Source organism: Vipera berus (assembly GCF_964194415.1).
Source record: "Vipera berus genome assembly, chromosome: 1".
Lineage (NCBI taxonomy): Eukaryota > Metazoa > Chordata > Lepidosauria > Squamata > Viperidae > Vipera > Vipera berus.
Genome location: NC_138202.1, coordinates 169,401,116 through 169,418,258, shown reverse-complemented (window position 1 = coordinate 169,418,258; position 17,143 = coordinate 169,401,116). Strand labels below are relative to the sequence as shown.

At 40.8% G+C, this 17,143-nt stretch overlaps 1 protein-coding gene across 8 annotated transcripts in view; it reads right to left on the bottom strand.

The window, feature by feature from the left end:
- The window catches only part of PMS1 (PMS1 homolog 1, mismatch repair system component), a 115,401-nt gene that overhangs the window by 97,238 nt on the left and 1,020 nt on the right, over positions 1–17,143 (bottom strand). For all 8 annotated transcript variants that reach the window (XM_081339065.1, XM_081339063.1, XM_081339064.1 and 5 more), the window contains exons 2-5: positions 12,281–12,437; positions 6,415–6,597; positions 4,034–4,136; positions 235–398 (exon numbers count right to left, since the gene is read on the bottom strand). In XM_081339065.1, the coding sequence (XP_081195191.1) occupies positions 235–398; positions 4,034–4,136; positions 6,415–6,597; positions 12,281–12,412 (582 nt within the window). In that variant the 5' untranslated portion in view covers positions 12,413–12,437. The remainder of the gene's footprint in view (positions 1–234; positions 399–4,033; positions 4,137–6,414; positions 6,598–12,280; positions 12,438–17,143) is intronic.

The window sequence follows — 17,143 nt, the reverse complement described above, 5'->3', positions numbered from 1 at the left end:
AAAACAAAAAAATCCAGTTGCCTCCTGAAAAAAAAGCACCTTTGGGCTACACAAACGTATGTAAAATATAAGCATTTTTGCAAAAGTAGAAACGTGCAATATTTTAATAAATTTCATCTGTCCATTAGATGTCACTCTTGTCTTTGAGATAACCACGCACAGATAATGGCAGGATCCTTAATTGAAAAGCAAAAGCAGATTTTGATTATGAGAAGCAGCAATTTTGTAAATTACCTTGTTATGCGTAAACATTATCCTCAGTTCTGGTTTTATAATGCCATATGCCATCAACAGCTTCTGAGTTTTTTTTATTTCTTCCTTACATTTCTTATCAGTAGAATAAAACTGTTTTCTTACAGGCAGATTCTTGAACAGCTTTTGAACTGTTACAGTTGTCCCTACCAAGAGCAGCAAGTGAGAAAAAAAAGCAAAGAAAATTAACTTACAGAAATGCACTTTCGATTCTATTAATACATCTGTTTATTCTTTTAAATTGCCTGGAGTCACTGAGAGTGAGTTGAACAGTGATATAAATTTTCTTAAATAAATAGAAAATAGAAAATATGCTGCAGGACTTTTTTTGCATTGGTGGCTATAGTGAATATATCTACGTGTGTATGTTTGTGTGTGTGTGTGTAAACCAAAGAAAACTATATTACTGCAAGATTGTATCACTGACAGATTTACAGGTAATTCTCAACTTATGACCATTCATTTAATGATGGCTAGAAGTTACAAAAGAACTGAAAAAAGTGGCTTATTACTTGTCCACAAAGTCATGACCACTGAACCACTCCTGTGGTCCCATGACCACAATTTGGTTGCTTGCCAACTGGCTTGGATTTACAAGGGTTGCTGTGCCCCTGCGGTTATGTAATCACAATTTACAATCTTCCCAGCCAACTTCCAACAAGCAAAGAGTCCAGTGGGGAAAGATTTGCTTAATGCCCACAGTGACATGCTTAATGACCAGAGCAAAAAGGTTGGAAAAATGGGTGCTGTCGCCTGATGTTTCACTTAATGACTACACCACTTAACAATGAACTTTGCAGCCCTGAACTGGGGTTTTAAATCAAGGACTACCTGTATGGGATCTATGTACACCTCAGCAAACATCCCACATTTAAACAGAAATGTACAGCTTGGTCCTCTACCTTATCCTGGTACAATCTGGCTGCCCTATATGACCTAGCAGCTAGGAGATGTGGCTGCATATCCACAGCCTCTAAGATGAGGGAGCAAGGGTCTAGGACAGGGGTAGGCAACCTTGGCTCTTTTATGACTCATGGACTTCAACTCCCAGAATTCCTGAGCATGGCTGGCTCAGGAATTCTGGGAGTTGAAGTCCACGAGTCATAAAAGAGCCAAGGTTGCCTACCCCTGGTTTAGGAGGATGACTTTTTCCTGGGCAGCCCTTTTACTGTAGACCAGTTAGTCTCCAATGTCAAATTAGCTCTCATCTAACTATTCTAGTCCCACCTAAGGCATGAAAGCCAGCTGGGTGATTTTGGGCCAATCACTCTCCCTCAGGGTTACCCACCTCAAAGGGTAGCTGTTGTGGGGAGAACAGGAGGAATACAGACTATGGAATAATAGAGTTGTAAAGGGACGCGGTGGCTCAGTGGGTTAGGACGCTGAGCTTGTCAATCAGAAGATCGGCAGTTTGGCGGGTCGAATCCCGTGTAGCAGAGCGCCTGTTACTCGTCCCAGCTTCTGCCAACCTAGCAGTTCGAAAGCACGTAAAAAAAATGCAAGTAGAAAAATAGGGACCACTACGGTGGGAAGGTAACAGCGCTCCGTGCGCCTTTGGCGTCTAGTCATGCCGGCCACATGACCACGGAGACGTCCTCGGACAAGCACTGGCTCTTCGGCTTTGAAACGGAGATGAGCACCGGCCCCTAGAGTTGGAAACGACTAGCATGCATGTGCGGGGGAAACTTTACCTTTACCTAAAGGACTCTGGGGGTCTTCTAGTCCAACCCCCTGCTCAAGCACTTATTCCAGATAAGTGGCTGTCCAGTCTCTTCTTAAAAGTCTCCAGTGATGGAGCAGGACACAAATTCTGAAGGCAAGCCATTCCACTGGCTTATTGTTCTCACTGTTAGGAAGTTTCTCCTTAGTTCTAGGTTGCTTATCTCCTTGATTAGCTTGAGTTGCTTGAAAGTAATAAAACCAGGATAAAAATCTAATAAACCATCAAATAAAGCTGCTTAGTTTTCAAGCATGAAAACTATACTCACACAAAAACTCCAGAACTATTTTAATTTTTAACTGACGGCAGACAAAAAAGCAATAGTGGAAGTGCTTATTATCTTACGCATGTGCATCCAAGGAGCTTTTAAGTACCCCAATGGTTAAAACTATTATGGTAGCAACTACCAGTTGCTTTATATGACCTCAAAAAGAACAGCCAAATATGTGTTCACTCAGAAAAGCAAGAAAAAAAAGTCTAGAATTCAATCCCTAGAACGCTGTTATATACACAGTCACTGACAGCGTTTCAAGCATTTTGGCTCATAAGAAACACACCATACAGATGGTCTTAGCAACCACAATTGGGACTGGCAACCTGGTTGTTAAATGAAGTGGTCCTAACTGAAACTGAAACTGTGTTTATAATCTTACTTCAGCTTTCTTTTGTTTTACAGACCTAGGAAAGTCATAAATATTAAGATTGGTCCCAAAGTTACTATTTCATCAGTGTCGTAACTGTGAATGGCTGGTAAATGAGGCAGTTGCTAAATAAGGATTACCTGTACATACAACAAAATGATGCTGTTTTGTACTAGATTTGGTCAAAACAGGACTGTTTAGTCAGAAGTGCTTGGGTTGGGGAAATACAGCAGGAAGAAACCCATGTTGATAGGTATCTTTAACAACAGCATCTACAGACTTTGACCTTGGTTTCATCAATCAGTTCTGATGATAATTTGTCCTTTTAGGACTTTAAATTGAAAAATATCTACGTAGTTGTTGTTAAGGTATACCAAAAAGAGCCGTTGATGGTGCAGTGGTTAGAATGCAGTATTGCACAGGCTTACTCTGCCCACTGCCAGGAGTTTGATCCTGACTGGCTCAAGCCTTCCATCGTTCCAAGGTTGGTAAACTGCTAAGAAACTGCTGTAAAGCACTATGAAGCAGTATATAAGTCAAGGTGCTATTGCTAAAAGTTGTATTATTTCAACAAATTAAAAAAAACACAGCAAGTTATAACAATGCAAATAAGCAGATATTCTCAAATTTTGCAAGACTGACCCTTTTCATCACTTTGATGCCATAAATTCAGAGGTTTTCTCTAAATGATTTAACTAAAGTTAAATTTAAGCCCCTCAAGAAATGCAGTGATTCTGGAATGTAAAACCTCTGGATAGAGGAATACAATCTACCATCTTCCATTTTGAGCTGTGTGGCATTTCTTGGTAATAAAAAGTTAGAAAATTTGGTCCTAATAGTTTTATCCAGAGAACTGAAAACATAAGAAGAAATAGTCAGATATCGTTCTTAAGAGTGGATAGTGAAAGCACGAATACCGAACAATTTAGACTAGATCAACCTTGAGATCTCTTCCAAATCTACAATTTTGATTCCTATCTAAAACAATCATTTCTGTTGCACAGTTAATCAGGTTTATCCGAGACTACTATATATGACTGAAACAATGAGAAGTTGCTTTCCTATTTAACACAACCTCGAGGGAAGATCCTTTGCTGTAGTTTTCCTTGTGCTGAATTTTTCATTGCAGAATCCTTCGTGTCTAGAATCAATTTTATATTTTATAAAGAGCTATATATGTTGAGTGTACATGAGTACACCTCATCAGTAAAATCTCAGTTTGATGTGTGTTTTGATTTTTCATGTCTGACTCATCCAGTCTTGTTATTTTGAAAATCACAACTTTAATTATCAGTTCAAATTTTAAAATGTTATCCAATTGTTGTTCTGTTATCTGAAGCAGAAAAAAATCACAGGAAGTCATAGCCGTGAACTAATGATCCAAAGATAGAGGGTAATATAAAGTGACTAAAAGCCATACCTGTTCCAAGATGAGATGGCTTCTGAGAAATTATATGACCGCTTCTATCAAAATTGTACTGGGTGCTAAAATCATCAGCAGCTGTCCTTGTTGTAATGGAAACCTAACAATAAAGAATCTAATGTCAAGTAATTAGGAAAAGATATATGGACATTCTATTACCTATGTAATTCTCACAAACCATGATGATGATGAATTGTTATTTATTAAACTTGTATCTCCCCAAATCTCAACAACTCTGCGTGGTTTTACAATATCATGATAATCAATAATAATAGTTCCTAGAAGAGTAAAAATCATTAAGAGAAGGCAATCTTGACAGATATATCTTCTGGATATGTAAAAGGCAACGACGGGGGTGGTGGTGAAAATTCCCACGCAGACAATGGGCAAACAGCAGTACGCGGGGGCTTCCCATTTTGAACTCTCTCCACTGCCACTGCCTCTATAGCTGGACTCTGGCCTCAAACTGAATGGGCTGCCCCTCCCCCGGCACTTCCAGCAGCTGGGCGCAAGCGGCCTTTGCCTGCCACCCCTCCTGCAGATCTTGCTCTCTCCCGTAACCTGTCACCAATCACAGCCCCCTCAGTCACTCTTCCCAGCACCATCGTTGCTGCCTGCCACCTGATTGGCTGGCGGCTTCTTTTCCTGTAGAGCGAAACACCTGGGAGAAAACTGTGTCTGGGTGAATGGGCCAGGCCGAAAGATGAGGGACAGAGGGGCAGGGAGAATTGCTGGGGGAGGGCCAGAGGAGGAGGAAACCTGGCAGTGAATGGGCTGAGGCGAGTAGTTGGAGGCGAAATGGGCGTGGCCAATGGTGGGAGCCTGAAGGTCCCATTCCGCTTTGAAACCGCCTCACTTGATTTTAAGGAGAAAATAAGTACTTTGATGCTTCAAAGTATTGCCACAAGTCAAGTAATCCTCAAATCACACACAAGATCTAATTGTTTTATGAGTCTTCTAGGAGCAGAAGCAATAGGCTTCTCAATACCAACTTATGGAGTGTCAACAATGATTATTGATCCTACAAGAAATACAGTTTTCTGCCTCTGAATAAGCATCTTTTAATATTCCTCTTCTGTTTGAAACTGTACCGTACTTCAGTTTATATACAAATGTGTTGCTAGATGGTTATGCAGATTCTAAATGTAAAAAGCATTTTTATGTTGGCTTGTCATACTTAGATGTACAATTCCATTCTTGTGCTCATATTTCAGGGTGCCTTTGAAAATGAAGGGAATTGCAACGTTCAAAACTACTCCAAAAACTTGACATACAAAAAAGCATTCACAGTCTGTCCAAATACACCCAAGGCCAACAAGCAAAAAAAAAGTGTCTTTATCTATCTTGGTTGGCTGCTTGGCACATGTGCACTTTGGCTATGATCATGCGCCCTGTTGATTATGCAGTTGCTATTATTGTCTTAACCTCTTTATATGTTAATTTGCATGGCTTGTTTGCTGTTGACTTTTGTCTCTTTTGTCCCACTGACTCTTCAAATACTTTTTTTTTTGACTAAGCAAAAATGGTCCCTTTCTGTTCTTTGCTGAAGTTTTTAAGATGGAAATGCAGGTAGGACTTAATTGGCCTAAACATAGCTGCTTTTTTCTTATTTCACTAAGGTTCAGCAAGACTCACGCAGCAGCTGCATGTAAACTGCTTTTGTTCTGGCAAACATTCATCAAAGCTGCCTCCCCCGGAAAAACATGTTGAGTTGTAGAAAAATGGATAACGAAAGAAAAAAAGAAAGGAAGGAAGGAAGAAAAGAAAGAAAACCCAGTATATTGTGTATATTGGGATTTTGTTCTTCCTTGAATTTCAGACAGCCTACTCTGAAAATAACTGAACAAAATTTGGGAGATGAGCAGTGTGTTTTTCAGAAAAAAAAACCCCACAAGGTTTATTTCGTATTTTCTCAATTAGCATCTGATCATTGCAGTCAGAATACAGCAATGCCTTCTTCTCAGGTTTTCTACTTAACCAATGGGCAAAACCTGTATGCTCTTCATGAATTTACATCCCTCCCCCCCCCCGCAAAAAAAAAAAGCTTACGAGCACGGCATCAGTAACTGGAGTTAAAAACAGCCAAGATGGAAAATGTAACTGTGTGCCCAAAGTTCCTCCTTTTCATACATGTGTCGACTTTGCAGGCAGGGCGGTGACCGTTATCTTGTCATTTTTGAACACCCCCCTGCAGATAGCTCTCTGCAGACACCCTAGTTAGAAAGAAGTGGGACTGTACACCCAAACCCCAGCAGATATACTCTCCCCCCATAGGCTATCTGGATTCTGGATACATTAAAATCAAACGGGTTAATGTTTCACTTATGCAGAATTGCAGGTAGAGACACAAAAACCTGTAACCGTATATAGCCTTTTACCTGTGATATGCTACAAATGGAGCCCAGAGCTTCGCCACGAAAACCGTATGTGCTCAAGCTTTCAAGGTCCTCCGAAGAGCTTATTTTTGACGTGTAGTGCTTCATTGCCATCACAGGAACATCAACTGCCTTAATCCCATCACCATTATCTCGTACTTCAATCTTTTCAAAACCATAGTTCTCCTACATAAAGAAGGCATTTATTAATCTCAAGTGGACACAGAACATTTTATGGAGTTGTTCGATTCCAAGAACACCTTTACAGAAAGTGTAATTACCAATTAATCAGGGACAATTAAGTTTTCCCAATCTGGAACTATATCATCAATATTTATTGTCAAGTTATTAAATACTGGAAGCCAACAGTTGGTATCAATTTTCCAACACAGGCAACTTTGGAATATACACATTTATCACTTTGATTGGATGGATAGATTTTAGGATCCAAACATAATAGAACTCTAGTATCTCTGGGAACAATTATATCAGTTAGAAAAATATGGAACGTAATAGCTTAAGAATAGCCCCATGGTGAGACAGGTGCAAACAAATTTAATAATTAAAAATAAATGAATAAATATCTAATAAAAACAGATTTGATACTTTTTCCCATGCTCAATTGACTTTATGGAGAAAATGTGCTAGACAGATTCATGGAAATTGATTCAGTGGAAGGAGTGCCATTCCAGCTTTAATTCAGAAAGTAAATGGCTTGAACCAGCGCCATCTTAGATAGAAGAGCCCTTCATGTACGTACAGTATGCGGGATCATGCTCTATGTCAAAGGTCCCAAACCCAGGCCTGAGCCCAACAGAAAACAGATACGTCAGGATCAAAGGAAACCTGGTTTATTCAGGCACACTTTGGCGTACCAGGTGCAAAGCAATCGCAAAAACAAAGTCAGTGCTGGGAGCTACTGCCTCCCAGCACGCTAAATAGATGGATCCTGCCTGGACCCACCCCCCAACCACTTAGCCAGCATCTGGAGTGATGATTGTGAGTACCCAGCTCAAAGCAGCAGTTCCGACTCCAGCAAGCAGCTTGGCTCAGACACAGTTCCGTAGCAGCAAGACAGGAAAGCAAGTGAGGTTCAAATCCCCCGCTGTTTTCCGTGCCGATCAGCTGTGCAGCGGACCACTGAACAGCTGATCTGGCAAACCCAGAAGTCCCAGCCGCAAGCGATTTACTGGCACGCCGGTCAGGCAGCAGCTGGCTCCCAGCTGCCTGACCATGATCACCTCTCAGCTGAGCCCTGGCCATAAGAGACAGGTAAAGCGGGGGATGGGTGTTGCTGCAGCCAGTCGTTGCCTCCGGCTGCCGCCGTTGTACACAAACTAGACAACTGGATCAACAGAACTCTCAGTGACTGAAATCACAAAAGGAGAACAGTGGTGGATGAAAAGCAGTGGACCTGTCCTTCCATGCTTCTATGGATGCCTCAAAACATAGAAACCACACTTACTTCTCTGCCCAATTGTATCATTACCAGGTTCTCCAACCTACAATTTTGCTAAAGAATTGATTAAAAAAGCTTGAACTTCTCACAGAGGGAGGCAAATACTCCATCAACTCCCCACTACAGTGCCTCCAAAGAATCAAAGACCTGACAATAGATGAAGATGAAATCATGGTCTCGTTCAATGTCACAATACTCTTTCCATCCACAGACCTGGGATTAGCAAAAGAATCCACAGCAGCACTACTTACACAGCACACCTGACCTAAATACATACACCAAGACTGAAATACCCAAACCATGAACTTTATCAACTCTGTCTGACTACATACTTTCAGTTTGATGGACAAATATGCCAACAAATCAAAAGAACACCAATGGGTCGATTGCTTTCATGATTCACAGTAGAGATTGTAAGTGACTCCTACAATCTATATAGCATCAGCAGCAGCAGCAGCTCCTTTTGTATGAAGAGCATAGGGAGCAAGCTTCTTCCAATGAAGAAAAAAAAATCCACCTGTGGTGGGCACTAGGTGGATTCAGTAGCTCAACATCTGCCGTTGCGAGAGCCAAGCCCAGATAAAGGAGAAGGAGGGTTAGGCATAGGTCTAGCAACCCTGCCCTGTAGAAACTTGACTGCTACTAAAATACCAAGTCGAAACCTAATCTGTATAGCATTTCCCCACATATAACCCAAAGTATGGATCTGATATGTAAATGACACCTTTGTCACAATAAAAAAATACTCAACCAGAGATGACACATGAAACTATCAATATCTCAGAAACCATCAACAGACTATTACAATCATATGACATCACTGTAGCACAGAGCTCCCCAACCTTTCTGGCTCGGCAGCCCAGAGGGAAAGGGAGGAGCAGGGAAGTGTGTGTATGTGTAACTGGGTTGCATGCACTTGCGGCGGCGCTGACTCCCATGCACATGTGCAAATGGGCCACTAGCACCCGTGTGATGCTGGCAGCGGTGCTAGCAGTCCCGTCCATGCACAAACGTGGCCGCTAGTACCCATGTGGTGGCGCTAGCATGAGTGGGGGCACTCGCCAACATGTGCGTGCACTCGCCAACAATTCCCACAGTCCAGTGGCCAAGATGTACCAGGCAGTGGCCCATAGGTTGGGGACCTGTGCTGTAGCACACAAACCAACTAAAGCCCTCCACAACATCTCTGGTAAACCAAATGAACTCAGAACAAAAAACAGGCATCATCTACAATATACAGTGCAGGGACTATAATAGTCACTATGTAGGACAAACAGGCAGAAGACCAGTAGAGCACATTCATGAACACCAGCTAGCAGTCAGAAGACATGGTGAAAACTCCTTAATTTCACAACACGTGGACAGACTTATCCATAGTTTTAACTGGGAAACTGTGACCAAACCAAGTCCAAAAATGCTAGAGATTTCCTGAAAACCTGGCACTCAAGACAAATCAGCAATCAAAATACACATAAAGATAAACATCTCCATACCATTCAAAAGAGACAAAAGATTAAAACATTCCTCACCAGCAATCAATCCTCAGATAAACAGAGATTATCACCAAGATCAGGGGTCTTCAAACGTGGCCCTTTTATGATTTGTGGACTTCAACTCTCAGCCAGCATGCCTGGCTGAGGAATTCTGGGAGTTGAAGTCCATAAGTCATAAAAGGGCCAAGATTTGAAGACCCCTGACCAAGATTAACATTAGACCCACAATCAAGAAGTGAACAATCCCCAAAGAACTACCAACTCCAAACAAGCTAAAAGTAAACAACAGCCTGATCATACGCCAAGACCTACCTACCCATACATACATACATACGTACATATATATACGTATATATGCTTCTCCCAGAAGAAGGAAGCTGAAGCCACCAGCCTGAGGATGACGGATGGGATTCCGTCGAAACGTTGCTCCTACACCTTCAATTCTACGCGGGAAAAAACCCGAATGACCAAAGATCCATATATATATATATATATATATATATATATATATATATATATATATATATATATATATCTCAAACCACACTCCCTTCTAAGACTGTTGATGTTACCTAGTTTGGTGATGAAATGTCTGCAAGAAAACCAAGCTCAGAGAGCACCAAGAACCCCACAGTATGATTATTCTTTAAAATGAAACATGAATTCAACAGAAAGCCCCACATAATCATGTTTTAAAATCAAGAATACATTTGCCAACACTAGCATTTTCCAAACTGTTAAGATTATAAAAAGTAGGCTTCCGGTTTGCCAAGTCAGCCGACATAGATGTCTGGAGGACACCTCTCGTCTTCCACGTCCAGTTTCACATCGCTGGGGGGTCCTAAAAGGGCCGAAGAGTCGCCTTGGAGGGGTGACCAGATAGAAGGGGCTTTTGCAGAAATGCGGGGGAGCCACAACCCCCCCCCCGTTAGCGCCTGCATTCCCTTCATACTGGCGGATGAAAGACTGGCCATAGTAATATGGCCAGTTAGTAGGCTGCAGACAGCCAAAGTCAAACTTACCACCAGGCAACATTAAAGCAGCGTGGAAGAGATGGGGGTAAGATTCCTCTCTTATACCTTAATCTTCTTTTCACCTAAAGAAGCTGCTAACTACCTTCCCCCCTGTGGAGAGGGAGGGGGAAATTCAACCCTCCCTTCAAATAAGCGGCAAGCAAGCCCAGGGGTGTTTTTTTTTAAAAAAAAAGTTGAAAAAAGAAGTGGACTAAAAGAAAAGAATTTTCAAAGTACTTGGGGACACCCAGTGACTAAACCTGAAATTGCAATCTGACTTTCTCTAAAAAAATCAAGAAAATATTTAAGAAAAACAAGATAAGATTAACCTTGAACACCAGATGTGAAACTTTACTATGGAAGAGTTTCAAAAACAAATTGATGCTATGTGGGAAATATCTTACCAAATTTATCAGTTCCTTTCTTCAGCTGGTGATGAAATAAGAGCTTTTGGAAAAGAACTAGAAAGCATCTCGAAGAAACAAACTCAAAGTGTGACTACAACTAATATTTTATTGGGACAGAACTTAACAGAAGAAATTGAACAATCAAATACATTGGCAGAAGAATTAAATATTCAACAAATACAGACTTTTGAAGATTATAATGGAAAAAAATCTATTCAGACCAGGACAATTATATCAAGAGGCGAAAATAATGAGAAGATTTGGTGCTGTTAACAGACTCTTCAATCCTTCAAAAGTGGAGACTGGAGGGCCACTTCAATACGATATAACAACACAAGAATGCTTTGATGATCCTGAGACAAAGAAGCGAAAAATGACACGGCAAAGGAAGAAAGCAAGAATAAGATTGAAGAAATATGGACATTCTTAAGAGGCTGAAATAGATAATACCAAAATAGACAGGATTGTACTTGGATTACGAGAGATTGTTTTGATGAGTAGATAAAAATACTAATTAAAAAAAATAAAATAAAACACAGATGTATGAATACTAACATTGAAATATTGAGTTCCTTAAATGATATGGATTAAGATGCATATATGTTAAAAATGATAGAATGTAACTAATATACTTGGATGTAGTGACATGAGAGGATGTATTAAATGTTGAAACTGAAGAAATTTTTGTTAATTTTTAATATGTGGAAACTATAAATGAGAAACAAGAATATTATATTGTCCTCCTCCTCTTTCTCCTCCTTGCAATTGGTATTCTAATGACTACTATTCTAATATTGTACTACTAATATTGATATGGAAATGAGATAAATAAGAAGTGTATTACATTACTAGGTATTGGAGAAAATTGTGTAAAGGGAAAGGAGGTTATTTAGCAATATGAAAATGAGAAATTTTAAATGTTTAATTTTAATATCAATGTAAAATTAAAGCTAGAAAAATATATAAGGTGTTTGATGTTTTAAAGATGGAATGTTAAAATATGAAATATACTAAAGTATTGATAAATATAATAAAACTATTAAATGACTGATGGATAGCAATGAGAAGTATGTTAATTTAGATAAGAGATAGTATGTATTAAAGGAAAAAAGAGAGAGGAAGCATTGGTTACAACAATTTGGAGATTTGTAATAATATGTATTTGTCTGAAATGGAACTATTGTAACCCAGACACCACGTTGCTTTTTAAAGACACTATTGTAATATTGGGGGGAAAAAGATTATAAAAAGTAATTTTTGTAAAAGCACAATCATTTTTCAGAGGCAAGTTTAAAGGAATCCTTCATTCTTTCATATAGAATGAGTATGTAACTCATTTTAGATGACTAGACACGGGCAAAACTGAATAAACGAGTAATTAAAAAATTAAAACAAAATAAATTCAGCAAGCAAGGAGAATGTTTGAGTCTTTCATCAGTTTGAAATATGTTCTTCTCACCCACACTTTCACCCCAATTTTAGTCTTGAAAAACTTACCAACTTAACATCAATACTGGTTGCATTAGCGTCCAAAGAATTCTCTACCAGTTCTTTAACCACATTGACAGCTGATACAATGACCTGTGAACTAGAAAGAAGTCGAACAGTTTCCGCTGGTAGCTGTTTCATGTTTTGGCTTTCAGGAATGGGATTTCTAAAAAGAAAAATATCACAATTCAAAAGAGTATATTATTTTTTTAGCTGTTCTTTTCTGTACAGAGATGAATAGTTGATGATAAAAGAATAGTGTTATGTCAAATTACTGAGCAATAATTTGGCGCAGCATTTAAATATACTTTCATCTGGAATCTGTATGAGCCGTCTGAGGTAACCTGGGATAGTGTCTTGCCATGTTATCTCAGACTCATTTCAGTTTTTTTCATTCTGAGAAAGTGGATAGGATGACTGATGGGATGACTTCTACTACACCTAGTTTACACCTGGTGTCCTACCTGGCTGCTTCTGCAAGCATGTGTCTGTGTGAGAGGGGCTGAACTTAGAAGTGGTCAGCATCTCTTTGAGAAAAAGGGGGTTATTGCTCCTGACTTGCAAGAGGTAGAGGTGTGCCTCTTCCTGAAGAGGCCTCCTTGGACTTAGCTAATTTAGAAACTCTCACCTGGTTTCCAGCATTCCCACTATAGAAAGGGTGTTAAGTGGCAAGATTGCAACTGCAGCATTCCTTAGCATAGATTATGTAGGTCCTTTCAGTCAGGGTTCAAGCCTGAGTATAGATGGAAATATACTGTTGACTGTGGTGTACGACCTTCATCAAGACTTGGATGGGGGAGTCCACTCCTCCTGGACCTTTTATAACATACTGGTTTTCAGTATCTTTGACCATGTTGTCCTGCTGGACCACCTTTATGAATTGGGGGGGGGGAAAGACACTGTTTTGTCCTGAGTCCTGCAAATTTGTCAATCCTCTTCCGTTATTCAACATTTACAAGAATCAATTGGAGGAGTGACCTAATGATTTAGGGTGAGGCACGATGTAATATCCAATTACATAACTGTGTCCAAGCCAAAGCTGGGGATTGAGAAACCCTGGCCAGGTTTCTGTAAGATTAAAGAAGTCAATGAGAAGAAACAAGTTGAGACTGAATCTCTGCAAGATGTACGTATTGTTTATTTGGAAACCAGCTAATGTTTTGCCTCTCCTATGATATGTATAGAGGGAATTACTTACCCTGAAGGAGATGGGAATCCTTCTAACCCATAACTATAGGTAGAGATTATAGTTAATTGGGGAATCTGTCCAGCTTTGACTGGTTTGCTTATTGCACTTCTTCCTGGGGCCATGCCAGGAGTTACCCATGTTCTCACAAACTTCCAAATTAACATCAATATGTTCTACCTGAAGCTGCCTCTGAAGAATGATTGAAAGCTTCAGTTGGTGTAGAATGCAGATACCAGATAGGTGTGTTACTGGTGCCATCTAACATTGTTTGTATGAGTTGCCTAGACTTCCACATAGAAATTTAAGTGCTGGTTTTAACTTGGGAAGAACTTTTATGGCATCTAGATACTGCAAAACTGCTTCACTTTAGGGTAGCACCTTCATCTCTTCAGTTTGCAAGAGCATGATGATTTTTTTGTATGCTCCATAACTGTAGACCAGTTTATCCCTGGAGATCCAGATCTACCCTATTTAGCAGTATTTTAATCAGAACGCAACTTTACTACCCAATTTTAATTATTATTTAAAAGGATGATTGCTTATATGTGTGGTAATTATATTTGTTTTATATTTCAGATTTTTGCATAAAAATAGATGCAAGCTTAGATCTCATCAATAAAAGCATAATTTTGAAATTACAGCAAGTAACTGTTCATTTGCTTTCATTACACTCAACTGCAGCTATGTTTAGTTTAAGAAGGATTTCCAGAAACTGGAATGGATCCGCAGCCAAGCCAACAAGGATGCTCAGGAATTAGACATTAAGTTGAAGAGGCACTGAAGAAGTTATTAAATTCAGCCTTGAGAAAAAAAAGGGAGATATGACAGTACTCTTCAAATATCTGAAATATATCTTCTTAGAAGATCAGGACTTATTCTCTTACAGTTTTAGAGTTTTTCATTGGCTTCCTGTTATTAAAATCCAATATTAGATATTAACTTATCTCTGGATAACATCTAATGAAAATGTATCTGTATGTTTAGCAGCACAATTGCACAACAATCTTTCAAAATTTTCTTTCAGAAATCTGAAAACTGCATACTCTCCTCATTACAGAATGAAAGCTATGCTCTTACATTATATGGGTTATCTTCAAAGGCATTATTTCAGCTTAGGCATGATAGAGAAGGCTTAGAAGAAAGTTTCAAAGGCAGGTAATCAGATTCAAGGCTAAATTGCAAAAAAAACTCAGTATTTTTAAGAGTATAGTAAATTGCACTGTTTTAGTAACCTATAGTCCAGCATTATAAGAACAACCTACTTAGGCTCATGTTCACATGGAGCGGCTGGCCTTCTTTGGACTAACCTGCCTAGCTGGTGATGGTGGTAGAAGTTGCCCCATTTGCAAACCTTTCACAGAAACTGAAGTTCCCCCTCCAGGTGATCTCCAGACACTGCTAGTGTACAGCAGCATAGAGCTTGCAACAAGCAGTGCGTGCAGGCACTTGTGGGGTCCTGACCTACAAACAAAAGCCCCTCCAAACTCTGGAAAGAATGGAGTAGGTTAAAGAAAACTGCTTGTGCCATATGGCATTGAGGAGATGCCTTCCTCCCTTGGCAGCCAAGCAACTGTTTAGACTAGAGCACAGGTCGGCAACCCGCGGCTCCGGAGCCGCATGCGGCTCTTTGAGCCGTCTCCTGCGGCTCCCAGCCGCCCGGTGCACGCGCACCTCTTTGAACGGGCAGTGGTGCGCGCGCACCTCTCCAAATGGAGAGTGGCACCGCCCGTTTGGAGAGGTGCGCGCGCACCTCCCCGAATGGGCGGAGGTGCGCGCGCACCTCCCCAAACCTTTGGAGAGGTGCGCGCGTACCTCCGCGCGAACGGGCAGAGATGCCGCTCTTTGAGGAAGCTGTAGCGGCCCGTCTCCGAAGCTGCCGCTACAGCTTGGGGAGGTGCGCGTGCACCTCCGGTTGTTCGGAGAGGTGCGCGCGCACCTCTCAGAATGGGCAGGGGCGCTGCTCTTTGAGGAAGCTGCCGCGGCCCGTCTGCAAAGCTGCTGAAAGCGGCAGCTTTGCAGACAGGCCATCGCCGTCGGGCAACCGGGAACCGGTTCCATCTCACTTTTTTAAAAAAATGGCAACCGCGTGCGTCCGCGCATGCGCAAAAAAACGTTTTGCGCATGCGCAAAACTTTTCTGCGCATGCGCGTGCATGGACACACGCACGCGGCTCCCACTTTTTTTAATTTGTGATGGAACCGGTTCCCAGTGGCTCTTTTCCTTTTTTAGGTTGCCGACCCCTGGACTAGAGTAATTGCTGTGAAGACATTGAGGGGAATATCAAGATGGGGCTGACCAGCAATACTTGCCACAATCAAAGAGGAGGAACTAATGCAAATATTGTATACAGGGAACATATGGAAAGAAAAAGCAGGAGGAAAAACTCGGGAGGAAAAGGATGATTTATAGAAACCTAACCTCTCCACTCCCTGCAATTCCTTTAAAACTCATTATCTCAAGTTTTGTTTTCATGCCAGATTAACACATTCTTTGAATCCAAGTAGTGACTTGAAGGCTTTAATCCAGATCTAGTATTTTCTGTGTGCAACACACAACAGAATGTCTTCAGGGAATGTTTTCAAGTGGCTTTTCTGAGAAGCAGATCCAAAGAGGAATCTTATCTGTGATCAAAGCTTTTGCTTGAGCAGTTGCCATAGGCCTAATATATAATTTAGCTTGTTGTGCAAACACACCCTAACATAATCCACAGTATTGGTATTCAGCCTGTCCCATATATTGTCTAGCTAGAACTATCTTTAAAAACAGCTTGGAAACTGGTAAGTTGTTAAACATAAAGCAGATATATTGTACCTGCTGCACTGCTATGATTTCTCTGGTTCAATTTAAAATGCTGTCCCACCCCAAGTTTCCTGCCCTCTTAGACCAGCATTATAAACCTTATTTGGGTAACTATTTGTGCAAGAAACTAGATTGAGAGACATATGAAACACATTTTTTTTCCTGCAAGGGTACTTTCTTTTGAAACGTCGCTCCAGCTAATATTTTAAGCGTCCAATTATCACAGACTTTCAAGCAAGCCCCAAAATTAAAATAATTTATAGTTGATGGTGTTGTTGGTAGTGGCTGGTTTCATTTGTCTGTTTGTACCATAATTCTATTTTGATAAATACAAGGTTATCATATTCTTTGAAGTATTCTTTGCTTTTTTATCATCTTAACTGGGCAGTACTGGAAAAGCAATTTAAAAATAAATAGCTGGAAACACTAAAACTCTTGCTCAAGTGGAATTCTGTTCCTAATGAATGCACAGGCATAGACATGCACAGGAATGTTGTTTTCTTGGCAATAATAAGGGAATGGTTTGCTATTGTAAAAAGGGACGCGGTGGCTCAGTGTGTTAGGACGCTGAGCTTGTTGATCAGAAGGTCGGCAGTTTGGCGGGTCGAATCCCGAGTGCCGTGTAGCAGAGTGAGCGCCTGTTACTCGTCCCAGCTTCTGCCAACCTAGCAGTTCGAAAGCATGTAAAAATGCAAGTAGAAAAATAGGGACCACTACGGTGGGAAGGTAACAGCGTTCCGTGCGCCTTTGGCGTCTAGTCATGCCGGCCACATGACCACGGAGACGTCCTCGGACAAGCGCTGGCTCTTCGGCTTTGAAATGGAGATGAGCACCGGCCCCTAGAGTTGGAAACGACTAGCACGCGTGTGCGGGGGAACCTTTAC